The sequence below is a fragment of the Cervus canadensis genome, chromosome 7 (genome assembly GCF_019320065.1).
Source record: "Cervus canadensis isolate Bull #8, Minnesota chromosome 7, ASM1932006v1, whole genome shotgun sequence".
Classification (NCBI taxonomy): Eukaryota; Metazoa; Chordata; class Mammalia; order Artiodactyla; family Cervidae; genus Cervus; species Cervus canadensis.
In genome coordinates, this window is record NC_057392.1 from 33124735 (window position 1) to 33151622 (window position 26888).

The window sequence follows — 26888 nt, forward strand, 5'->3', positions numbered from 1 at the left end:
TCAGATCTTCAAGCTGGTTTTAGAAAAGGAAGAGGAACCAGCGATCAAATTGCCAACATCCGTTGGATCATCAAAAAAGCAAGAGAGTTCCAGAAAACATCTATTTCTGCTTTATTGACTATTCGAAAGCCTTTGACTGTGTGGGTCATAACAAACTGGAAAATTCTTCAAGAGGTGGGAATACCAGACCACCTGACCTGTCTCTTGAGAAACCTGTATGCAAGTCAGGAAGCAGAAGTTAGAACTGAACATGGAACAACAGACTGGTTGCAAACAGGAAAAGGAGTACGTCAAGGCTGTATATTGTCATCCTGCCTATTTAACTGATATGCAGAGTACATCGTGAGAAACGCTGGGCTGGAAGAAGCACAAGCTGGAATCAAGATTGCCAGGAGAAACATCAGTAACCTCAGATGTGCAGATGACACCACCCTTGTGGTAGAAAGTGAAGAAGAACTAAAGAGCCTCTTGATGAAAGTGAAAGAGGAGAGTGAAAAGGTTGGCTTAAAGCTCAACATTCAGAAAATGAAGATCATGGCATCAGGTCCCATCACTTCATGGAAATAGATGGGGAAACAGTGGAAACAGTGGCTGACTTTATTTTTGGGGGCTCCAAAATCACAGCAAATGGTGACTGCCTCCTTGAGATTAAAAGACGCTTACTCCTTGGAAGAAAAGTTATGACCAACCTACACAGCATATTAAAAAGCAGAGAGATTACTTTGTCAACAAAGGTCCGTCTAGTAAAGGCTATGGTTTTTCCAGTGGTCATATATGGATGTGAGAGTTGGGACTATAAAGAAAGCTGAGTGCTGAAGAATTGATGCTTTTGAACTGTGGTGTTGGAGAAGATCCTTGAGAGTCCCTTGGACTGCAAGAAGATCCAACAAGTCCATCCTAAAGGAAATCAGTCCTGAATATTCATTGGAAGGACTGATGCTGAGGCTGAAACCCAATAATTTGGCCACCTGATGAGAAGAACTGACTCATTTGAAAAGACCATGAGGCTGGGAGAGATTGAAGGTGGGAGGAAAAGGGGTGGACAGAGGATGAGATGGTTGGATGACATCACTGACTCAATGGACATGAGTTTGAGTAAACTCTGGGAGTTGATGATGGACAGGGAGGCCTGGCATGCTGCAGTCCATGGGGTCACAGAGTCGGACACGACTGAGCGACTGAACTGAACTGAACAGTGAGAAACAAGTCAACAGTGCTTAGAACTGATGATGTAGATGTGTTATCTGTAAGGAAGTGATTACTAAAAACAAAAGGCCAGAAGACTTGAAAAGTTTTGTTTCTGGAGCCGGAAAAAAATGGGATGAAAGGAGCTGAGAAATTCTACTTTTCCACTGAGTCAGTGTTTTCTACCTTCAGCCAGCACTCATCCAAATCTGCCCTAATTTTTTTATGAGTGATGAGAAATTTTCTAAACTCTAAGGAAAACACATAAAGAAGTCTAAGCACCAAGGAATTGATGCTTTCAAACTGTGGTGCTGAAGACTCTTGAGAGTCCCTTGGAGTGCAAGGAGATCAAACCAGTCAATCCAACAGGAAATCAGTCCTGAGAGTTCATTGGAAGGATTGATGCTGAAGCTGAAGCTCCAATTCTTTGACCACCTGATCTGATGAGCTGACTAGTTGGAAAAGACCCTGAAGCTGGGAAAGATTGAGGGCATGAAGAGAAGGGGGCAACAGAGGATAAGATGATTGGATGGCATCACCGCCTCAATGGACATGAGCTTGACCAAGCTCATGGCCAATCAGAGCTCTATACTCCTCTGATGCAGAAATTGGTCCCAAGTTAGACACATGACCCTGCCAGAGTTGCGGTAACATCAGGACATGCAAGCATACATACTTTCTGGCTAGATTTGAAACTGAGATGATACAAATTCTTAGAATCTTTCTGAGAATTGAGTTAACTCAAAGGCTGGACCAAAATTCATTTTCTCCTCTCTTTGACCAGTTTGGGTGTGATTTTTCTGTCAACTCCTGCAAACACATCCTAATTGTATAGGGTTGACATAGTATTCTAAGTTAAATGGTGAGTTTTTAGAACTAAAGACAGTTTTCCAAGCTCTTCTGCAGTGTTTTGCACTTAGATACTGTATAATGTTAATGAACTCAGTTTGGAAATCACCTGAATCTATGCTAAACCAAAATTCATGCTAAGCGTACTGCAAAGTACATGCAGGCTCAGGTTAATTTTACAGTGAATTAAACTTCTTATTTCTTTATTTGAAATCGTACTTTCCAAAAATCCAAGTGCCTGTAGATCAGTCTAGGACATAAAAAGAGATAAAGTACTTCTTTCTCTATTCCCTGTACTTTTCCTTAATATTTCTTCCCTCTTTTCAGAACATGAGGGCTATGTGACTGCTTTGCTATAGCAGATTCCATAATATGAAATAACATATTTTAGTGGAAGGAACACTGACTTGAAAACGGAAAACTTGGCAAGTTCCAGAAGCTCAGGTGGAATTTTAATGCTCTCTCAAGCTTGGGCATGCATTTCCTCACACGTACTCTGAATATAGCAGATTTTTATCACCTCAAATTCACCAAAAACAATGGGAACTGTGATGATCGGACATGTTTCTGCCCCATCAGTCACTTGATAGAGATCCTTCTGATTTCATCAACAGCTAATCAGAGCTTCTAGTTATGTGAGATTAGTAAATATTATTCTTGGTAAGGTCTAGGTTAGGAGAATATGCTAGAAATGTGGCTTTTGTGAATATTATTAATATGATGGATAACTGTGATTTCTCCTTGGTTTCAGGCACTATTAGAATTAGCCCAGGGGTTTGTTCCTTCACTGTGCATAGATTTGAAACCATGGAGAAACTGGATCAGATGTTCTACAAGGCCATTTCCAGCCCCAGCTTCCTGGGAAAAGACACCAGGCCCTCGCCTGGAACAAGTCCTGGGCACTTGGTCAAGATGGGCATCTCCTCTTATCCTAGATACTTGCCCTTTGGGGACTGGATGGGTTCTTGGCCCCGAATTTTCCTGAAGACTGTTTTTCTTTAGACCTGCCTTTGGATACTTGGGCCTCCTGAGGACGTGCTGGCCTGTGAGCTGTTCTGAAGTATTTCTGTTCTGGGAATGTGAGTGTCTGCCTTCAGCAGGGAATGCAGAGGTGCTTCACACCTTCGGTTGTAGGTCATGCTGAGGAGTTTGGCTTTTATGTTTCATTCAGCGGTGTGTGCACCCTCTCAAGGCGTGCAGTCAGAAGGGAGTTTGGGACTACGTGTGGCTGTGTGAGGCTAGCGTTTCTCTATTTCATGCTTTTATCTGTGCCAGGCCAACCTGCTAACTCTGTGAGACAGTCACAAGGTCCCGGGAGTTATAGGTTCGAGTCCCATCTGTGCCTCTAGTTAGCTGTGTCACCATAGGCCAGGCATTTTTCCTCACCTAATTGCTGTTTCTTTAGCTACAGTATAACATAATTAGTCTGGGCAATTCTTTACAAGTTCTTTTACTACTAGGATATGTAATTCCACACTTATACTCCTTGACAGGAAGGCTTGTAGTGTGGGGAATCACAGAGCATCTTTACAGACTTTAACCTGATGATCCTATTTTCTACATCTTCAGTCTGAACTCATCAGAGAAGGGAACACTCAGTGTGTTTGCCACCTGCAGATTCACCAGCAAAAGAGGGGAAAAAAGCTACTGTTCTGGCCTAAGTCCTTGAAATTGAACTGTACACTTTCTGATGCTTCCACAGATTCAGTTGGAAAAATCCAGTAAATAGCTCTGTGCCTAAGTAGTGAAGCACTTAGTGATGAGTGTCATACCTGAAATTGTAGGTGGTCCTCTGAAGCTTGCTAGGGTCCCTGATTAACTTATGATCCTATTTACAGAGGAGAAAGACAAAAATAGAAAAAATATATATATCCACACTGAGTTTAGTGGGAATTTGCATTTCAATGCCAATTTTAAAATGGTTGGATTCTCGTAAACACTACATGTATAGAGTGTTTGATATTATGTGATGGTGAAATGAATAGAAATGGGAAATATTTGAACTTCCGTTGTACTTGCTGGTATGCGTTTTCCCCCTTAAAACCCCCTAAACCTAGGATCAATTACGTGAAGTTTAATTTTTAAAAGTTTTGATAAAACTGGGTCATTGTACTTTCTCCTTCTCTAGCACGTTAGTTCTCAGATAGGAATATATTTGGGAAAATGTTTTGCTCAGATTTTCATTAGCATTTATTCATTCTCATTTGATCTAGATCAGGGATCAGCAAACTTTTCCTGTAAAAGTCCGATATTAAAGGCTTTGATTGCAGCCATGAAATTAAAAGACGCTTACTCCTTAGAAGGAAAGTTATGGCCAACCTAGACAGCATATTAAAAAGCAGAGACATTACTTTGTCAACAAAGATCGGTCTAGTCAAGGCTATGGTTTTCCCAGTAGTCATGTATGGATGTGAGAGTTGGACTATAAAGAAAGCTGAGCACTGAAGAATTGATGTTTTTGAACTGTGGTGTTGGAGAAGACTCTTGAGAGTCCCTTGGACTGCAAGGAGATCCAACCAGTCTATCCTAAAGCAGATCAGTCCTGGGTGTTCATTGGAAGGACTGATGTTGAAGCTGAAACTCCAATATTTTTGCCACCTGATGCGAAGAACTGACTCACTGGAGAAGACCCTGATGCTAGGAAAGATTGGGGGCAGGAGGAGAAGGGGATGACAGAGGATTAGATGACTGGATGGCATCACCGACTCAATGGACATGAGTTTGAGTAAACTCCGGGAGTTGGTGATGGACAGGGAGGCCTTGCGTGCTGCGATTCACGGGGTCTCAAAGAGTTGGACACAACTGAGCAATTGAAGTGAGTGGACCATGTAGTCTCTATCAAAACTGCTTTATTCTTTCACTGTTAAAAAAAAAAAAACAGCTATGGACAATATGTAAATAAACGGGTGTAGCTGTGTCCCAATAAAACTTTATTTGCAAGAACTGATGACTGGTTGGTGGGCCAAAATTTATTCCTGGTCTAGATAGTAAATGATTCCTCCCTCACTAGCTTCTTTTATACTGAAAATAGCATTGGAATAGAGGATCTGTATACCTGGCTCCCAGTTATAACTCTTCTGATTACTAGATGTGATATTCTAGAAAGTCTTATTGATATGAGTTTTATTTCAGTCGATATATTCTGTACTTAATGTGTTAGCCGAGGGAATAAGATGGCTGTTGTTGTGCTTTATGTCTTTCTTGTGAAATACTTTAACAATCACAGGCACTTTTGTAGAGTACAGATGGTCAAAAGCACATGAAAAGACCCTCAAAAGTACTAACTATTAGGGGAATGCACATTGAAGCTTTGGGAGGAGCCACCTCACACCGCTCAGAGTGGCCGTCATCACAAAACCTGTAAACGATAAATGCGGGAGAGGGTGTGGAGGGAAGGGAGCCCTCCTGCACTGTGGGCGGGGTGTAAATTGGGGCAGCCACTGTGGAGGAGAGCAGGGGGGTTCCTCAAAAAACTGAAGAAGTGGTGTGTATGATCCTGCAATCCCGTCCCTGGGCATACAGCCAGAGAAAAGTGTGATTTGGAAAGATACATGCACCCCCCAGTGTTCACAGCGGCACTGTTTATAGTAGCCAAGACATGGACACAACCTAAACGTCCATTGAGAGATGAATGATAAAGAGGGTGTATACATATATACATGTGTGTATATATATACACACACATAACGGAATACTACTCAGCATAAAAACAGAATGAAATAACGGCATTTTCAGCAACATGGACTAGAGACTATCATACTTGGTGAAGTAAGTCAGAAAGAGAAAGACAGATTCCATAGGTATCACTTACAGGTGGAATTTAAAATATGACAAATAAGCTGATCAATGAAACAGACACAGGCTCCCAGTCACAGAGACAGCCTGTGGTTGCCCAGGGGGATATGGGCAAGGGATGGATGGGTTGGGAGTCTGGGATTAACAGCTTTGAGAACCCAAACTGTCTCCAGACGTTGTCGAAAACTCCCTCGGTTGAGATGCACTGGTAGACAGCCACCAAGTCATCACCATATAATAGCATTAAGAAATAGTAGAGGGAGAAGATTAATGATGAAACTGTCTTTTAATAACTGAATTTTGGTGTTGAGGTAAATTATTAGATTTCTGGTTGGAGCATTATTATGCCAGGCTTTCTAAAGAAGCTTGCATTAAGAAATAAAGCAAATTTCCAAGAAGGACTCTTTCTCCGTTTCTCAAATTCTTAGGCTTCATGCTATGGCTGTAATGAAGGGATTGTATTATTGACTCTGCTCTTCAACCAGAGATTGCATGCAGAGCAGTAGTGATGGAGTTCCATCTCAAAATGGAAAGTGAGTTGGTCTTTATCTTGAGACATCCATGTATTAGCTGGATAACCTTCAAATCTCCAGCACAATTTTTGTCCAGATAAATCAAATTGCTTGCTTTTCCTTAAGGTCAAGAAATTTGAATTACATATTTTGTCTACATAACTCAGTAAACAGATGCTTTAAAATTGGATGAATAGGTTGAATCTACCTGTTGATCTTATAGACAAGGAGTTGGCACATGTTTCCATTGTCTCCTTGCTTTTTCCTCCTCTACCCCTGCACTTGGATTCCTGGACATTTCTTGCTGGCTGAATTCCTCACAGACACCCTATTCGTTTCCTTCACTGATGCAAAAAATGGCCAAGGCTTTGCTACTTTACCTTCTATGAACCTGAGAAGAGCCCCAAACAAAAGGTCCTAAGGAATTTTAATGGAGGACATTGAGGACAGTGAGAAAAATACTGGATTATTTCATCATCTACCATCATTGTGATAAAATTGTTACTGCCACAAATTATTAAAGGCAAACCTTTCAAAATTATTTTTTCACTTTTAATGGATTTCTACATTAGAATTTCTATAAACTTGTTTCTCACATTAAGTAATTTTTTATTTAATCTATAACTCTAAAATAGGAACTAACTTCCTATAGAACTTAAGTTTTTTTTTTTTTTAAATCAGTTACCAACTCTTTAAAAAAAATTTTGAGACTGATAGTCCTCAAGAACAAAGTACCCATAAATTATGAGAAACTCAAAGATAAAGGCAAAGTGCAAAGGCTTTGGAATTGGGCAGAAGAAATTGGTACTCATATGGAGAAGGTAACAGCAACCCACTCCAGTATTCTAGCTTGGAGAATCCCATGGAGAGAGGAGCCTGGCGTGCTGCAGTCCACGGGGTCGCAGGTAGTCGGACGTGACTAAGTGACTGTAAACAACAGTCCTCATTGCCATGCTGCCTCTTGTAAGCTACAAGGATTTGGATAAGTTGTTTAATACTGAGCTTTAGTTTTACTATCTTTATAAAATGTGCCAAAGCCTACCTCAGAATGTCACTAAGAGAACTAGAGAAAAACCAAATTAGATGTTGTCTGGGGTAGTATTTGCCTGAAATAGGTGGTTGTGAATCAGTCACGATCAGGATAAATGATTGTGGCTGGAAGTGATTGTGGAGGTGATGGTAGTGATATTGACTAGAGGGGGCAGGGCCAAGACTCTGCAGAACTGAATTCTGTTACTTTTCTTACTCCTCCTTCTGTGTCAGGATGAAATAAAACCTTTTCCTCCATCGTGGATCGGATATTGAGCTCTGTCAGTTGTTGTCAACTAATCCTTGCTAAGAAGTCAAGTCACCCTTTCAGGGAGTATTTGTATCTAAAGAGAGGTATTCTTTAGTGTCAGATACGGGAGCAGGAATCTGAATACAGTGAGTCTCCCCTGTATGATCCTTCAAACTGAGAGCTTTCTTTTTTTTTTTTTTTTTAATTTCTTATTACTTTAATAATTTCCCCATCCTGAATCTCCCTCCCACCTCCCTCCCAAAGATGTGAACCTGCTTCCCGTCCGCGTCAGGGGTGAGCGACCCTGCCGCACGGGCGGTCCTTCGCTCTGCCGTCTCCCACCTCCTCACCCTCCAGCCAGTTCCCCTTCCCGCCTGTCCATTCGACGCCAGCCCCTCTGTGCCGGCTGTCGTACTGTATCACCATACTATTCAAGGTGCTGTTTTTTGCTGTTTAGTCACTAAGTCGGGTCCGGTTCTTCTGCGACCACATGGACCATAGCCCGCCAGGCTTCTCTGTCCATGGGATTTCCCAGGCAACAATACTGGACTGGGTTACTATTTCCTTTTCTAGGGAAGCCTTCAGGGTACTGCACCGTGTTTGTTTGTTGTGTATTCTTTGTATGAAAAGCATTATAAATCTATTGTATTAAAGTACCATACAGTCGACTGTGCAGGATCCCAAATCTAGGTTAGCCTTTGCTACATAACAAATGTCCCCTAAACTTGAAATCAACAACAGTGTATTACTTCTTCTGATTCTTTGGGTAGGGTTATTTCCCTGGTTGCTTAGACGTAAAGCCTCTGCCTACACTGCAGGAGACCTGGGTTCGATCCCTGGGTCAGGAAGATCTCCTGGAGAAGGAAATGGCAACCCACTCCAGTACTCTTGCCTGGAAAAACCCATGGATGGAGGAGCCTGGTGGGCTACAGTCCATGCAGTCTCAAAGAGTCAGACATGACTGAGCAACTTCACTTTCTTTCTAGTGGTTCTTCTGTTCCAAATCATATTGGCTGGAGTCATTCATGTAGCTGTTAACTTGGACCTCAGATAGGGCTGGAAAATTCTAAAGGACTTCACACCTTTGGTGCCCTAATGAAGGAGGATGGAATGACTGGAAGTTGTCTAGCTTTCCTTTTCTCTCTCTCTCGTCTCCCTCTAGCTCCATCTTTATCTATCACTCTCTGTTATTCAGAAGTTGAGCCCTTGCTTATTTGCATAGAGGCTGCATCCAAAGAGGGAAAGTAGAAAAGCTTCATAAGTCACGGGACAAATTAAAAGGAGAGAGAATTGACCTTGTGTCTTGATAGGAAGAGGGTAAGAAGGCGAGGCTTGTTTGGTGGCTGTTCCGTGCAACCCAGCACTCTCTGGGAAACTGTTCCAGCTCACCCCATCTTCCGTCTCTCCTTCTCCTGACTCCCTTGTCATGGTTTCTGTCAGGATCAGTAAAATCAGGGGATTTTCAGTGTATAAACTGTAAGTGGTGGTCATCGTTCTCTTTAACGCCGCGTGTTCAGTGGAAAACAGAGGGGTTTCGGAGCCATGCCGACCTGCACATGATGCCGCAGCAGGTACTCCTGGTTGTGTGATGCCGAGCCAGGTCTATCAGCCACCCTACCTCATCCAGGAGTGAAGGGGATAAAGCTCACCCCATCGGGTTAACGCAAGGTTTATGTTAATAGAGTTTATTCACAGTGGATAGCTGAAATGCAATAGATGCTAATTCCTCTTTTTTTTTTCAGTTTATACCACTCTCTCCCAGTTTTTCTATTTGTTACCTTTATCTGGAAGAAAAAAATTTTTTGAAACTTTCTAGACACTGCTTATAATAATCTGAGGCATCCGTCCTAAGCCCTCTGACAGTTTCCCCCCAAAATGCTCCAAGCTTTATAGAGCATTTTGAAGATTACTGTTTTCTTATGCTGATTACATTTTCTTTCCTTAATTTGTCACGCTACTGCTACCTCTAAGCTCCAACTCACGTTTTCCTCTGGCTTTGTAATTCATCTTCATTGCCTGTTTCTGGATCCACAGGAAATCCTTTGTCTTCCAAAAGATTGTGTTTCTGGTGCCTAATATTTTACAGCCTTGTGTTTTAATGTAGGTTTATCAACTCTTTTCCCATTGATTTTACTCTCCATAATGATTTTAGGGGTCTTCTAAGCCACCTTGCTCCCAACTACTCACTCCAAACTACACGCAGTATAAATACAGCTAAAGCACTGGCACTTTTCAAAACAAACAAACAATGCAAAACTTTAAAAACTTGTTTTAAGGGCCACATCATCCATGAGAGAGTCCAGATATTGCATTACTCAATGGCTTGATAAATCCTCTGCAGGGTGGTGGGGGGTGCAGTGCAGGGGAAGAACAAATAGAAACAAATAGCACTGATTATGGACAATGGATTGCAATTTTTGAGAGGACAGAGTTGAAGACAGCACATTATCTTGCTTGATTCATGCATTATTTTGTACAATTAGAATTTTCAGAAAAGAAAATCCTAACCAATGTGTGACTAAGCATTAAAAATAAAATAAAGGTGAATAAGAGAATTCTGTTTCTATCATAATACTTGATATATTTAGAATAGTTAGGGACTTTTTCTTTAGTGTGGTTGCTAGATTTATTTATGTCCTGGATAAATATTATCAGAACTATGTCCTAAAAGAGTAAATAATTAGAGATCAGTTTTTTACCAATCCAAAAACTCTTACCATTAGAGTTTTTATGGCTAAACACCATTTGTTTGATCCTTTAAAATCCTCTAACTCCAAAAGCAAAAGTCAGTTCATATATTCTGCTTCTAGATCACTCTAATATTTTTCAAGAGTTAAAATTAAGCTTTTTAGCATGATCCCAATAAACTGAGACTAAAGTTTTCTTCCAGTCTGTTTTCTCTTAACTGATAACACTCAGCTTAACTGAAAGAAATGAAGAAATGCATGGTCCTCTGGCAAATTGGTGTGTTATTTCTGATTTGTATACATACAGCTCTCTCATTAAAAGATAATTACCCCAGCCTTGGTCCAGTTATTTGAATTAATTTCTGAAAGACACTTTCATGAATTCAAAGAATCACTCATCAAAGCATTTTGTTTCTATGATATTTTCTGAAAATGTGTTTCTACCAGTATTGTTAAGAAACATAGATTTTTTAAAAAACTACAAAGATTTTCTCTTCTTTTCGCCTCTCCTCCTCCTCTATTATCTTCTTGGTGAATATTTTTTTCTAATTTTAAAATTTACATATTTTAATTTTCAAATATAGGCAGTGGTCACTTTTAAGATTCAAAATGGCTAGTGGTTTGGTACTTACTTAGATTATAACCACAAACTTTGATGTCTTTTTAGTATCCTATAAAAATGTTTTGTTATGAAAAATTTTAATGCAGAAAAAAGTAGAAAGCATATTACAATTAAATCCCATGCATTTGTTATCCAGCTACAACAATTTTCAACATTTAAAAGTAGATAAATATAAATTTGCTGTAACAAATGTCAAAGTGAATAACTCAAGTCACTTTGTAATTTGATTTATTTTTTAAGTTTTGCAAGAAATTTTATTGCTCTTTATGGCAATTTAAGATAAACTTGGTCTTCATACCTAGACTCTATTATAATTATTAATACTTTTAAAATTCTCAGTATGAGTTTATCTCAATCTCTTACTTTATTTCCTGCTGTTTTACCACTTGTACTTCTCAGACTTTTATTTTATATATTTCTGCTTCTCACTCCCAGGAGAAAACTACCTGATCTTGTAATAATCTTCCAGCATTATTCTACCTTCCTCTGACTCAATAAGGAGTCTCTTCAAAGGAAATTGAAATCCTGCCATTGAATTCTGAAACAATTCTCCTTTTGTCTCTTTATCCAATTCTTGAGTAAAGACTCCTCCCAGACGTTCCTCAGTTACTTAAATTCTGTACACAGAATAACTGAAGTGAGTATATCAGCTACATGAATAAAGAAATGCAGCTACAGTTAGGAATTGACCTACCCCTCTCTCTGTACTAAATTAGAGTAACAAGGTTTTTAAACACTTAATAGTGTGTCTTCTAGAACAAAAGATTATCCAGTATACTTCTCTACTAAGTACATTTTTTCCTAGTTTGAAAAAAAGAATTCTGTTTTTTTAAAAGTTAACTTTTTCTTTTAAGTTGAAGTATAACTGATTTGCAATGTTGTGTTAGTTTCAGGTATATAGCAAAGTAACTCAGTTTTCTGTATGTGTATATATATGTATATATACATATACATATATGTATTCTTTCCCAGATCCTTCTCCACTATAGGCTGCTAAAAGATACTGAATGTGGTTCCCCATGCTATACAACAGGCCCTTGTTGATTATTTTATATAGAGTAGTGTGTATGGAATGTTGTTCCCCATGCTATACAACAGGCCCTTGTTGATTATTTTATATAGAGTAGTGTGTATGGAATGTGGTTCCCCATGCTGTGCAGCAGGCCCTCATTGCTTATTTCGTATACAGTGGTGTGTATGGAGTGTGGTCCCCATGCTGTGTATTGTATACAGTGGTGTGTATGGAATGCTTACTTTGTATACAGTGGTGTGTATGGAATGCTTACTTTGTATACAGTGGTGTGTATGGAATGCTTACTTTGTATACAGTGGTGTGTATGTTGACCCCAAACTCCTAATTTAGCTCCCCCCTGTTGCCCCCTGCTGTCCCCTTTCATATACTACTTTTTTATTTTGACTCAAGTTTACTTACCTAGCAATTTACATTTTCTTTAAATGGCAGAGTTCTCTCATTCAATAAAATATCCTTCAGAAATCCATTTCATAAAATAGACACGTAGAAATGGGACTTAGCCTTGTATGTTACCTGGTGATATTTTTCTGTTCCATATTCAGCGCATCTACCTACCTTAAACACCTTCCCTAACCCCTGGGAATCTAAGGATCCCAATTAAAAAGCAGAGGGAACTATAGTCAATATCTTGTAATAACCTATAATGGAAAATAATCTGAAAACTAATTTATGTATATGTATAACCCTGAAACATTGTAAGTCAACTATACTTCAATAAAATGTGTTTATTAAAAATCTAAAAAAGTTACTTCTAAAAAAGTTACTCAATGACTGGATATTTATTAATATTGAAATATTATGGTTATATATTTATATGATAGATATTGTGATTCTGTTTGAACAACTTTTAATCATGTGTATGACTACATGTATGTAGATAGACAGAAAGATATGATGCCTTGAATTTGCCCCCCTAAAATTTGAATGAGTAAAGTGGATGGAACTAAATAAGACAATACATGTATTCATCCTTGAAGCTGGGTGATGGGGGTATGTCAGAGACAGAATTATACAGAGAAACAGAACCACTGGGGTAATCTTTCTATATATATATTATCTTTATATATATATAATCTTTTATATATTTAATCTTTCTGTATATAATATTTCCATATATATAGTCTTTCTATATATATAAAATATTTTTTCTGATATAGATATTTAAGATCAGTACCAACCAGAAAACAAGTTGCACATGTCTGATTTGTTTTGTTTTTTGGTATATACATTATATTAATTAAATGTTAGCTTCATAATATAAATAAAAATAATTACATCACAAGTAGTATAAAATATATATGACTGTAAAATATAGTCTCTAATCTCTAAAGATTTCTCTGAAAAATAGACTAAAAAAGACAAGAGGTAAAATTGATGATGGTGACAGTGATTGATAAGAATGGCATCAAGCCAGATTCCCTTTAATCAATAGATATTCAAATAAATAATCCATACAAAATATATAATAGGGAAGTGTTTTATCTTGTTCATTAAAAAAATTAAATGCTTAGTATATGCTAAACTCTATTTTAAATATTAGTAATATAATAATAAACCATATGTGTCTCATGAAATATATGTGACAGATATAAAAATATACACATTTGCTTTGTAGGTGTGTAAATTTTTATATTTTGTAATAAATTTTCTGAAACATGGTAGTCAAGTGTGTTATTCTGGCAAGATCAGTTCAGTGATAAAAATGTTGCCAACCAGGGTTCTTGGGCTTCCTCGAGGAACAGAAACAGATGAAAGCCCAGACAGGAAATCTGGACGAGGCTTTCTTGGGGTCCCTGTGGCCGGATGGGGAGCAGGGTTGGGGGGGGAGCAGGGATGAAACGGCTCCTGCCTTGGAGGGGAGGGAGGGGTATGTCCAGGCAGCAGGCAGCAGGGCTGGCCTTGGTGGTCTGTCCACCCCGTCGGTGGGGTACAGTGCCTGGCGCATGCGCAGTGGACTCGTTTTGCTCTGGACACCTTGTTTTTCTCCCTGCTCTTCAGAAGTAGCCATCAGGTTTTTTGGTCTTTTTGTATCTTATTGTCTATAGTTTGCCCTAACTGCACAAGCACTCAGTTATTTTTAGTCCTTTATAGTTTCTTTTTATTTTGTTGCTAGTGGAGGAGTAGAGGTTTGTCTAGGGGCAACCATTGCCAGAAAAGGTCCCAGGTTCCAGCCTGTCTCAGATGCAAGTAATATGTTTTTGAAGAAGGATTCTTTTCTCAAATTGATACAGACTCTTGGGCCACTGTCTAGTCAAGGCTATGGTTTTCCCAGTGGTCACGTATGGATATGAGATTTGGACTATAAAGAAAGCTGAGTGCCAAAAAAATGGATGCTTTTGAACTGTAGTGTTGGAGAAGACTCTTGAGAGTCCCTTGGACTGCAAGGAGATCCAACCAGTCCATCCTAAAGGAAATCAGCCCTGGGTGTTCATTGGAAGGACTGATGCTGAAGTTGAAACTCCAATACTTTGGCCACCTGATGCGAAGAGCTGACTCATTTGAAAAGATCCTAATGCTGGGAAAGATTGAAGGCGGGAGGAGAAGGGGACGACAGAGGATGAGATGGCTGGATGGCATCACCGACTCAGTGGACATGAGTTTGAGTAAACTTCAGGAGTTGGTGATGGACAGGGAGGCCTGACGTGTTGCGATTCATGGGGTCGCAAAGAGTCGGACACGACTGAGCGACTGAGCTGAACTGAACTGAACTTGGGCCACCAGTATTGTCAAGCGTGAAAAACCAGCCCCAGGTTTTCATGCAGCTTAGATTCTCATAAGTTGAAAGCAATTAAAAGATCTCCAGACTTACTAGAAATCAGTAAAATACCTAGATGTAACCTGAAAATCTCTCTTTGACTTCCCATTCTGAAATAGCTGTAGTCGTGGGAATTTTCAGTGATAGCAGAGAGAGAAATGTCTTAATTGTTTCCAACAGTTACATCTTACAGAATCACAGTATAATACCCAAACTAGGAAATTGGCATTGGGACATTATGTGGATATAGTGCTGTGCCATTTCGTCACATAGGTATACTTGTGTGACCACTGCAGTAATCAAGATATGTAAGTATTTCATCCCTGCATATGTCTTCCTCTTGCTACCCTTATAGAGTCATGTAAGTCCCTACCCTCTGATTACTGCCAGTCTGTTCCCCAGCATTTAGAAGATGTTATGTAAATGGAATAATGTAGTATGTAATTTTTTGAGATTAACATTTTTTGCTGAATGATGTCCTGTAGATCTATCCAAGTTATGCATATAATAAGAGTTGCTCTGTTTTATTCCTGAATAGTATTCCATGGTATGGACGTACCACAATTTATTTAACCATTCACTGATTGAAGGACATTTGAGTTTTTTGCTGTTCTTGGTTATTACAGATAAAGCTGCTGGGAGCAACTGTGCACAGGTTTTTTTGTGTACATAAATTTCATTTCTCTGGGATAATAGCCCAGGAATATAACTGCTGGTTTGTATGGATAAGTATATAGTTAGTTGTTCTTTTTCAAGAAACTGCCAAACTATTTTCCAGGGTGAGTTTATCACTTTACCTTTCCATCAGCAGCATATGAAACACTCAGTTTCTCCACCTCTCACCAAAATTTGGTATTGTCACTTTTTCATTTTAGCTCTCCTGATTGGTATGCAATGATATCTAGTTATAGTCACAGTTTACATTTCCTTAATGACTACTAATGATGTGAGTATTTGCCATTCTGTATCATTGTAAGTGAAATACCTTTTCATGTGTCTTGTTCATCTTCTAATTGGATTGTTAAGTTTTCTTATTGTTGAGTTTTGGGAGTTCTTTTTGTATTCTGGAGATGAGTTTCTTGTTAGATAAGTGATTCGGAAATATTTTCTCCCAGCCTGTAATTGTGCTACAGATGTGCTAATTTTGAAACTTACATGTATTATTAAAATTGAGCAATAGCCACAGCAATTGTTTTGAATCAATAGGAGGACTGTTTTGTCAGTGAAATTATTTTAAATTACCAGCACATAGCAGTAATAAAAAGCTGACCAAATGTAGTTGCATTGCGTACTTTTTAAACATTTTCTATAGACAACACTTCTCCCTATTGCCTGCATCTGGTTTGGATCCTTCCACTGCCCAGCCTTGGCACACCGACCATCTGATAGATCCAGAGATTGGCAGTTTTTGTGACATTCTTAGAGGAGCAAAGTCACAATAGACTATTGTGTCAGTATATGGAAAGCCATCAAATACATACCCCAAAAGTCTCCTAACGAACTACCGAAACATGTATTCCAGCCAATAGACTCAAGATTATAAGTCTAAGAATGTAGAAGTTATAAATTTGTGTCTTTTGGCAGATATTTTGCCCTTTGGCCCTCTTCATATCTATAAATTAGTGATTATTTTCTGTTAAGTATATTTAAGATTAGTTACATGAAATGAGGTCAGTGATGTGAAGAAAAAAAAAGAAAGCCTAGAACAAAATCAAAAAAGTAATTCACCAAAAATGTTAAATTATTGCTGGGAGATGGAAATGAAAGAGACTCATTTCCTGCTTTATATTGTTTACATTTCTAAATTTTGTAAAATATGCATGTTTTATGCATATTTATTAAAAAACATCATTTTTTAATATTCAAAGAATAATTGTGTATATGTTATGTGATTACAATCGAGTTAGTAAAATATGCAGAAAAAAATTGGAAGGAAATGCATGTAATCATTGATATTGAAAACAACAAGGCATCCTTTTTTTTTTTTTTTTAATTTTTCTGTATTTTCAACATTTCCCATAATGGGTTTACATTGACTTCATTTTCCATTTTGGAGGGGAAATTCTGTCTTCCCTCCTCTCCAAGATAAAAATAAATTGCAAAAACTGTGAAGCTTCTAATGTCATCTCATTAAATGAGTTTTCCCTTGATTAATGATAGATATTTTATATCAAGCCAAAGATTCCTTTCTTCTATTGCTTGCTCATTACACTTTCTTTTAAAAAAGGAAGCATATTCACGTCTCTGCAAACGACCCAGTTTTGTTCCTTTCCATGATCTAGTAATGCTCCACTATACATATGCACCATATCTTCTTTCCACTCATTTGTTGATGGACAGCTGTGTTGTCTATGTCCTGGCCATTGTGAACAGTGCTGCAGTGAACTCTGGGGTGAATGCATCTTCTTGAATTATGGTTTTCTCAGGGTATATGCCTGGGAGTGGGATGGCTGGGTCATTTGGTAGTTCTAGTTTAATTTTTTCTTTTCTTTTTTTTTTTTTTACATAAATTGGGTTATTTTAATTTATTTTTTAGTTGGAGGAAAATTACTTTACAGTGTCATGTTGGTTTCTGCTGTGTGTGTGTGCTAAGTCACTTCAGTCGTGTCTGACTCTTGGCAGCCCCTTGTAGCCTGCCAGGCTCCTCTGTCCATGGGGTTCTCCAGGCAAGAATACTGAAGTGGGTTGCCATGGCCTCCTCCAAGGGATCTTCCTCAACCAGGGATCGAACCCACGTCTCTTAGGTCTCCTTCACTGGCAGGAGGGTTCTTTACCACTAGCACCACCTGGGAAGCCCAATTTCTGCTGTATGACAATGCAAATCAGCCATAATTACACATATATCACCTCCTAGTTTTAGTTTTTTTAAGGAACCTCTATATTTCTCTCCATAGTAGCTGTATCAATTTACATTCCCACCAACAGGGCAAGAGGGTTCCTTTTCTCCACACCCTCTCCAGCATTTATTGTTTGCAGACTTTTTTTGACATATTGAGTTATGCTTAAAAAAATTATCTGAGATATTAACATGGATTTTCTCCTTTATAAATCTACTAAATTATATAATGATTTCCTAAAATGAAACCAACTTTGGCATAAATCCCAAATAAGCATGGTATGTTTTCTGTTAATACACTTCTATATTCAGTTTACTAATGTGCAGGTTAGGATTTTGCATGTGTATTCAATGTGGTATATGGTTATCTTTTTGTATTATACTCACCTAGTTTTAGTATCACAGTTTTCTGGGCTTGTAGATCGAATTCAGGAATTTTCAGACTTCTTTGTCCTCTGAAGCTTTAAAAGAATTTTTTATCCCTTTTGGGCCTGATGACGTTGACCTTTAGAGCCACCTGGTTAGCAGGGGTGATGAGCAGTGTGGAGGAGAAGGCCACTTTATCTACTTGTTCCACAGTTGTCGGTCTAGTCAAGGTTTTTACCACTTTGGGGACATATTTTGGTAATTAACTACCCACCCCAAAGTTTTCATTTAATCTAGAAAACTATTTGATGGATTTTTGCACAAAGGAATCTCATTATTTTGAAAGTCTTCTAAATTTATGGTCCTTTTAAAACTCTTAACACTGTTGGTGTTGTCTCTATTTTGCCCTGGAACACAACTGCCAAAAGGGTTTAATCCTTTTATCTTCCTTTTCTTTTATTGATCATACATTTTCTGAACTTATGTATGTGTGTGTTATCTTAATTCCCCAACTAGGGATTGAACCTGGGCCCATAGCAGTGGACGTGCCAAGTCCTAACCACTGGACTGTCAGGGAAATCCCTACCTTTGCTTTCTGTTTCTGTAATTCTTTCCTTTGTGTATCCTTCTATTTTATTCTCACTTGGTTTTCTCTTGCAGAGTCATAGTTATGGAAGTGACCATACGGGTTCACTTTGTGTCTGAGACACTCTTGCGTGTACGGCCGTGAATCACAGGGCATGTGGCTGCCTGACCAGGGTTTTATTCTCCAGTTTTGTCGGCAGCCCAGTGTGGCTAACAGGATGTGAGGAAAACCACAGTGTGCGTCTGCCTACCTTCCAGCTTCTTCTGCTTTTTCTCCTCTTCTTCCGATTCTCTGTATCTCAACCCTCCAGGACTTCTTTAGGTTTTTCCCAGTCAGTAAGCGCCTTTCTGGCCAAGACTCTCATCTGCTTTACTTGCTCTCAGGGATGTTCTGCCCTTCACCTCCCCATCTTATTAACATCTTATTAACAGCTCTTCCACCTTCAGATTTTAACCCTGAGTCATTCGTCTTCAGCAACTGATGCGTCACCCCCAATCCCACCCCTAATCAAAGAATCTGTTCAGATCTCACTGTTAAAGGGTCCAACACTACTTTAGTCTTTTGTTGTGAGATATTTTTACATTCAAAATATATACATCATATAATTTGAAAATATTATTTTAAAAACTCCCATACACTCCAAATCCAGTTTACAAAATAGAAGTTTACTAATTCCATTTAGTAAGCCACGTGGTGACCCAGCTAAAGATTTTGTTTTCCAACCTCTTGGCAGTTTGCTCTTTTCATGTGATTATGGGTAGATTTGTAGTATACATATTTTTTTCCCTAGATGATATGTTACTTACTCTTATATATGTCTGCTCAGTCACTCAATCATGTTTGGCTTTTTGGGGCCCCCATGGACTGTAGCCCTCCAGGCTCCTCTGCATGTGGAATTTTCCAGGATTTCCAGAATTTTCCAAAGAAAGTTTGACTATTGCAGGACATAAAGTCTAGACACCAAAATTAACATATTGATAAGCCTGACAACATAAAATTGTGAAATTTTTATGCTGCATAAATAAAATCCAAGGTCAAGTAACAAAATGGGAGCAATGTCAGCAGCATATGTGACAAGAAAACGGTGACTAAGATACAAAAGCTCTTAAAAATAGACAGAAAAGTACCAAGTTAATTTCAAAATTGGCACAGATAATGTGAAGAGACTTCATAAAAATAAATGCAAATGGACAATAAATATATACCTGAAGCTTATTCACGTTCATCATTTTAAAAATGCAGCTCCAAACAATTTTGCACATTTTTTTACTATTTCCAAGAATACTCCAGTGGTGTGCCATCTCCTACTCCAGGGGATCTTCCCGACCCTGCGAATGAACCTGGGTCTCATGCGTCTCCTATATTGGCAGGCAGATTCTTTACCACTAGCTCCACCTGGGAAGAAATTTGGCATGTTTGTAAATATTATAAAAATGTTGCCATAATGTCATTGCTCATGTGTTTACTGCTTTTGTACCTGACATGATTTTGAGATACTTCTGTACTAACAGGTAGGCACTATTTCCTTCATTTTCTATTTATCCTAAGTCTAGTTTAATGGAATTTTAACATCCTATGTCATGACTGTATCAACATTTATGCATTTTTCTGTTTATGGACATTTGGCTTATTTCTAGTTATACACAAACACATATGTATGTTTTATGTGTTTTTATGTATATGAAAATTACGAACGTTGCTGTCATGACCATTTTGTGTGTATGAAGTGAAACTGAAAGTGTTAGTCGTTCAGTCATGTCCCACTCTTTGAGATCCTGTGGACTGTAGCCCACCAGGCTCCTCTATCCATGGAATTCTCCAGGTAAAAATACTGGAGTGGGTAGCTATTCCCTTCTCCAGGGGACCTTCCTGACCCAGGGATCAAACCCAGGTCTCCCACATTGCAGGCAGACTCTTTACCCTCTGAGCTTCCCAATTGGTGCTAGTGGTAAAGAACGTGCCTGCCGATGCAGGAGACATAAGGGATGCAGGTTCAATCCCTGGGTTGGGAAGATCCCCTAGAGAAGGGCATGGCAGCCCACTCCAGTATTTATTCTTGCCTGGTGAATCCCATGGACAGGCTACAGTCCATAGAGTCACAAAGAGTTGGACACAACTGAAGCGATTTCACACACACACACACACACACACACACACATGTATTTTTTATGAGTTGTTTCCTACTCTATTTATGATTTTTTTTTTTTTCATTCAGGAGCTACCAACCCAGAACCATTTTAAGTTCAATCTTTTGCTTGCGAGATTTTAGATCACCTAAGTGGAATGATTTTTCAATCCCAGTCTTGAATGAAACTTAAATTGTGAACAAAATTTTTCAAGGAAACCTTTTTCCTTTCTTCTGCTTAGAGCCAACACCAAGAGATATTTGTTTGACATTTCCCTCTGAGGGGTTCTTTTTTAGGACTATAAAATTGCTTTTGTTTGATTTGGAAAATCTCACCAATAATTAAATGTCTCCACGGAGATGGGATTTGGCTTGTTGACTGTCACAGATCTCTAATATGGTCCACTTTGTAGTTAGCATTGTAACTGCACTGGCATCATGATGTCGACTGGGAGTGCATAAGCAGACCACTGTGTCTCCAAGTACATTCCTATAGATATAATCTATATCTCTGGCAGGTGTCCAATTTAAGTATATTTAAAGTTACACCCTGATGAATTAATAATTGCATTTTCAGATGCAATTTATGAGAGTTCTATGCAGATCAAAAAAAATGAACACACGAAGACGCAATCTTAACTTTTGGTAGTGCAATGAAATGGGCTTTGTTCACCGGTGTTTTGAAAAGAACGGGACCCCTTTTGATCTTCTACATCCTGTTTTGTTAATTTGTTTTTATTGATTCATGTCTATAGTAACACATCATTTCATTTTAGTATTTACTCAAAGTCTGAAGCAAAAGATGAGCAATGAAAAGACATGTAACATCAGATTAGACTTTTGCAATGAATAAAACTTCTTGTTTTCTGGTTATTTAAAGCATCGCAGTGTGGCCTGAGAATGGGAGGTGATTAAAGGCCTTGAAACACCTAGAGATCAGAGTCAGATGGGCTGTGACTATGACACACATTCATCTGTGTGCCACTTCACACCAAAGCAGCATCTGAATATTGATTTCATTCATTGACAGACCTGGGCTGTGTGTGAAGGTAGAGAGTTTAGACCAATCTGGCGTCACAGACTGGCTCTTTCCCTGAGTAGCCATGTGGTCACTATCAACCTTTCAGTATTCTCCTCTGTGAACGGAGGATAATAATGCTTATCTCGCTGAGTATAAGAATTAATTGAAATTTATTTATACCAAAGATCTAGAACAAGCCCTGGCACATGGGCCATCAATAATAGTTAGATGACTTCCTCAGTGTAGCAATGAAACCAAGTCATTTTTTTTCCCAAATAAGTTTTATGAAGAGGAATCAGACAGCCTTCCAAGCACTACAGAGATCTGATGATGAAGCTTAGAAAAATAAGTTTTCAATTTTTGCATTTTGCAATTATTGTCAGTTCGGTTCAGTCACTCAGTCGTGTCCGACTCTTTGCAACCCCATAGAGTACAGCACGCCAGGCCTCCCTGTCCATCACCAACTCCCGGAGCTTACTCAAACTCATGTCCATCCAGTCGGTGATACCATCCAACCATCTCATCCTCTGTCGTCCCCTTCTCTTCCTGCCCTCAATCTTTCCCAGCATCAGGGTCTTCTGCAGTGAGTCAGTTCTTCACATCAGGTGGCCAAAGTGTTGGAGTTTCAGCTTCAAGATCAGTCCTTCCAATGAATATTCAGGACTGATTTCCTTTAGGATGGATTGGTTGGATCTCCTTGCAGTCCAAGGGACTCTCAAGAGTCTTCTCCAACACCACAGTTCAAAACCATCAATTCTTCAGCATTCAGCTTTCTTTATGGTTCAACTCTCACATCTATACATGACTACTGGAAAAACCATAGCTATGACAATTATTGACATATATATTCAGTTTATATAGCATGAAATTGAATGTTCACCAACTGACCAAATAAAGACTAAGTGTTTCTTAAAGTCATACAATCAATTTTTTATTTCTCTTGAGCAGTATACCTTTGGAAAGAAAATAAAGTAGCTGGATACTTACCTAATTTTACTAAAATAGAGTTCAACTGAATTAAAGATTTAAATGTTAAAAATTTAGAAAAAGACACAAACATGTTGGAAGAATGCAGGCATAGATATTTTAAAATAGTTTTTGTTTCTTTTTTTAATTTTTGAGTGAAGACAGTTTGACTATGCAAGACATAAAACCTAGACACCACAAGTTCTTATACTGATAAGCCTGACAACATAAAATTGTGAAATTATTATACCACATAATTAAAATCCAAGGTCAAGTAACAAAATGGGAGCAATGTCAGCAGCATATGTGACAAGAAAATGGTGACTAAGATACAAAAGCTCTTAAAAATAAATAGAAAAGAACCAAGTTAATTTCAAAATTGGCACAAATAATGTGAAGAGACTTCATAGAAATAAATGCAAATGGACAATAAATATTTACCTGAAATTTATTCACAGTCACCATTTTAAAAATGCAAGTCCAAATAATTTTATGGCATTTTTCAGCTATCAAAATATCAGGCAACACTTATTTTATATATTTCATAATTTTGATGTGTGTGGTGAAGCAGACACATCCACTCACCACTCCTGGGAATATAAGTTGCTGGAATTAAATTTGGAATATGTATACCAAAATTTAAAATCTGCAGAGCCACTGTTAGTAATTTATTTACTGAATACCTTGACACATCAATGCACAGTGTTATGCATATAAGAATTTTCTTTGCAAGATTATCTACACAGATTTCTTTTTTAATGCTGGGTAAATGTATATGTTCGTGATAGAGAAATAGTAAAGAAAATAAGACTAATTATATCTTTAGCATGGCACACTTAGCTCTAGAAAAGAATGAGAAAGGACTCTAATGTGCACATTAGAGATGATTTACATTATTTTGACGTGGAAAAGTAATATGTAAATAGTTTTATTGTAACTTCCATTTATGCAAAGAATAAGTATGAATGTGGATATAGCACATGTATTGGATATTTTTCTGGAAAAAAATGAGAAAAAAAGGTTGAGAGTCAAATTAGGGATATCAATGTGAAACAGCAGGAAGGAAGGAGTAAGGCTTTTTATTTAATGCTTTCCTGAACTATTTGAAAGTTTCTCTGTGCTCTTGTATGTTTTACTTTCATTGAAAAAATGATGACATTAGCATGAAGATAAAAATATATGAATTGTAAAGAACTAAAATTAAATGTCATTAGGAGTCAGCAGATAACTTGGGGTGTTGAAAAGCCTGTACTGTGTGCTCTTGAGAAGGAACTGCCAAAATGACATTCTTGGGGTCAAATGATACATTCACTGGTGCTCAATGAGTTTTATTTCCCCCAGACAAAGCCAAAGGACGATCGCGAGCAGGAACCCATTTTGATTCGGCTCGGAGACGAAGCAGAGCGGTCCTTTATCACATCTCTGGCCACCTGCAAAGAAGAGAAAAGAACAAGTTGAAAATAAACAATGTAGGTAGTGTGTGTGTACACTGCGAATGCTAAATTTTCCCTTGGTGGCAATGTTTGATTCGCTAAAGAAAGGCTCCAATTACTCATTTATTGACTTTCCTAGATTTTTTTTCCACTTTGACTTGCACTTTCCCATAAAGAACAAACTGGGAAAGGTCAGCAGTCACAAGGCATTTCCATAATAAACGTGATTAATCATAGCGTTATTGCAGCCTAGAATATTATTCTAGTCAGTACAATATGGTACTAGGGAGACTGCAAATGAGACCGGTTACATTTTATGAGCAAGTTATATTACACATTCATCGTTTGTTGGTTAAAATTTTTCAAATTTAATTTTCATTCCATCTGTTTTGCACTTTATCTAATTTCACTGAATGCTTTCATCCAAGGGAACCATGAACAAATCAGTCATTACTCCATTTAGAAATTTACATTTTATGCAACACAGAATTGGGCATTTCACACCTAAGAACATTGGGTTTGAAATGATATACCATATACCTTATAGTTGGGTTTCCTTTTTTAAGTTACCTTTTAGTAACTCATAGTAGGGATACTTTTTGAAACCTGGTGGTCATCTGGCCAAAGCCACAGCAGATAACTGTGCTTATAAAAGGTGACTCCGCAGAGCTTTAAGTGGTCAATGTCCCCCAGGATTTGCCAGCTGATTTCATCATAGGTTCCTAGGATGAAGAGACTTCACTAGAAATCCAGAACTATACCTGCTTGATTGTAGATACTCAAAGGTGATTTTTCAAATCTTGGTAATGTCATTAATCTACATGGTGAAATCTCCAGAGCATACAACTTTGGGGATATGTCTGACTATGGGGGTCAGACATCAAGACTCAGCGTCTGACTTGCCAGTGACTTTAGAAAAATCATGTGAAACAACCAGAGCTATTTTGGAATTGACCTCAGGTACTTAGGCTCTGGGAGTTAGGGACACAGGAGCTTCTTTGGCATCTCATTTTACATGGAGAACTCAAAACCATTTAATCTGACCTGTAAACAGTTTGCTAAAACATTCTTGCTTGGGACGCACAAAGTATCCTCTTGTCTGAGTTTCATGAACAGAGTCTGGGGTGGACTGCCATCTCCCATGCAAGGGCTGCAGAGCCGACTCTGCCTCAGAGGGATTCCCTCTGGAAGCCACACTGTTTGCACCCATCTGTGCTCCAGGACCATTACCATGCTGGTGTTGATCTGTAGGTACCGCTCTCAAGAGTCACGTTTGGTTTAGTTTGTCTTGTCTGAATATAAAGACTCTCTAGGGAGCCTAGGGAGTGTCACATTGATTTCCTGAGAATCCAGGGATAGACCTGAAACATGGCTTACCACTGGATTCATGAATCCTTCTCCTGGTTTCTTGTTATACCTGCTTTCCTTTACCAAGTCAGCCTTAGTGATGATATAAGTTCTAGGAAGAAACAAATGTAACCACACCTGGCCTTTATTCTATGCAAACCAGCCAGCAAAGCACCTAAACAAATATTAGCCTGAGATTCTGTAATGCTGAAAGAAGACACTCTTCTAGCCTGTAGTCCAGTCATTTAAATGTACCAAGCCTTAGTGAGCTTAAAATGCATTTACAGAACATGCTGTTTTTCCCCTTCTGATTCAACAAAGTACAAAACAGCACTTAAAAATCTTATGTAAAAAATCATAACTCCCACTACTTGGCTAATTTGCTAAATTGCGTTTATTTAAGAATTACACACATCAGGATGGAACATTAAAATACTACATGGTAATGAAGGATGTCTAATCAACATGGAGACTCTGTTGGAGACAATACAAGTAGTACAGTATTTCTGAAAAGGAAATGTGGAGTCAGGATGAGCCTTGTTCACCATCTTATTTCAAGGAGAACAGAGCCGAATGCTAAAAGATAGCAGAAAGACTAGAGAAGGGGGAACAACAATCCGGTTTATTGACTAAACAATCAGTCTTTGGGAAATTCTGAATATATTAACATTCAAGTGACCAAAAAAAAAAAAAGATTTCTTAATATTTTTGTAGGTCTTTGCTATTTACAAATCCCCTTTGCTGTTATTATATTATTTGATTCTTACAGCAAGCCAGTCCTGATATGATTTTTATTAGTTCCATTTTAATGATGGAAAAGAACAATTTATTTGAAATATCAGAAGCAGAACCAGCAGATGTGGGACCCAACCATGAATCCCCTGACTCAGCCACAGTGCTTCTGCCCCTACCCAGCTTCTTCTCTGGTACAGTTCTGGGCAATAAGAATATGTGATTCAACTTGGAACAAATTAGCTCGTCTGGCCCTTAGCAAGCTCTGAGAATCACAATATAACTAATGCCCTTCAGTCCTGGCTCTAACTTTGGAAACAGTTTTTAATTTCTGGTTTCCTTGACTGGTTATTCTATTCAATGACACTGGGGTGATGCAAGTGCCTTCAACTCAAAATATCCCATGGCAGCATTGAGAGCTGGAAAGGACAGTGCTTTAGATGCCCAAATATGACTGACGGGCTCTGGGGTGGTCCTCATGGAAGGCATATGCTACCCTGCAGTCACTCAGCATGATCACTGTAGGAAAATTTCCCCATCCCTTTGTTCATTCAGAAGTTGATTTCAAAGACATGTTGCATTAATAGTTTAGGGAATAGTTAGCCTTGATTAGGTTTTGGCCTTAACCACTGATTTAATAATACATACTCAAAGAGTCGGAAATGACTGAGCATGCACGCACTCCTTGTGGCCTGTGGGATCTTAGTTCCCTGAGCAGGGATCAAACCCTGGGCCCGCTATGGTGGAAGCTCGGAGTCT

General features: G+C 38.5%; 1 protein-coding gene across 1 annotated transcript in view; it reads left to right on the plus strand.

Annotated features, from left to right (window-relative positions):
* Positions 1–26888, plus strand: part of KCNH8 (potassium voltage-gated channel subfamily H member 8) — a 445720-nt gene that overhangs the window by 220839 nt on the left and 197993 nt on the right. The window contains exon 4 of the mRNA XM_043474814.1: positions 23959–24086. Within this exon, the coding sequence (XP_043330749.1) occupies positions 23959–24086 (128 nt within the window). The remainder of the gene's footprint in view (positions 1–23958; positions 24087–26888) is intronic.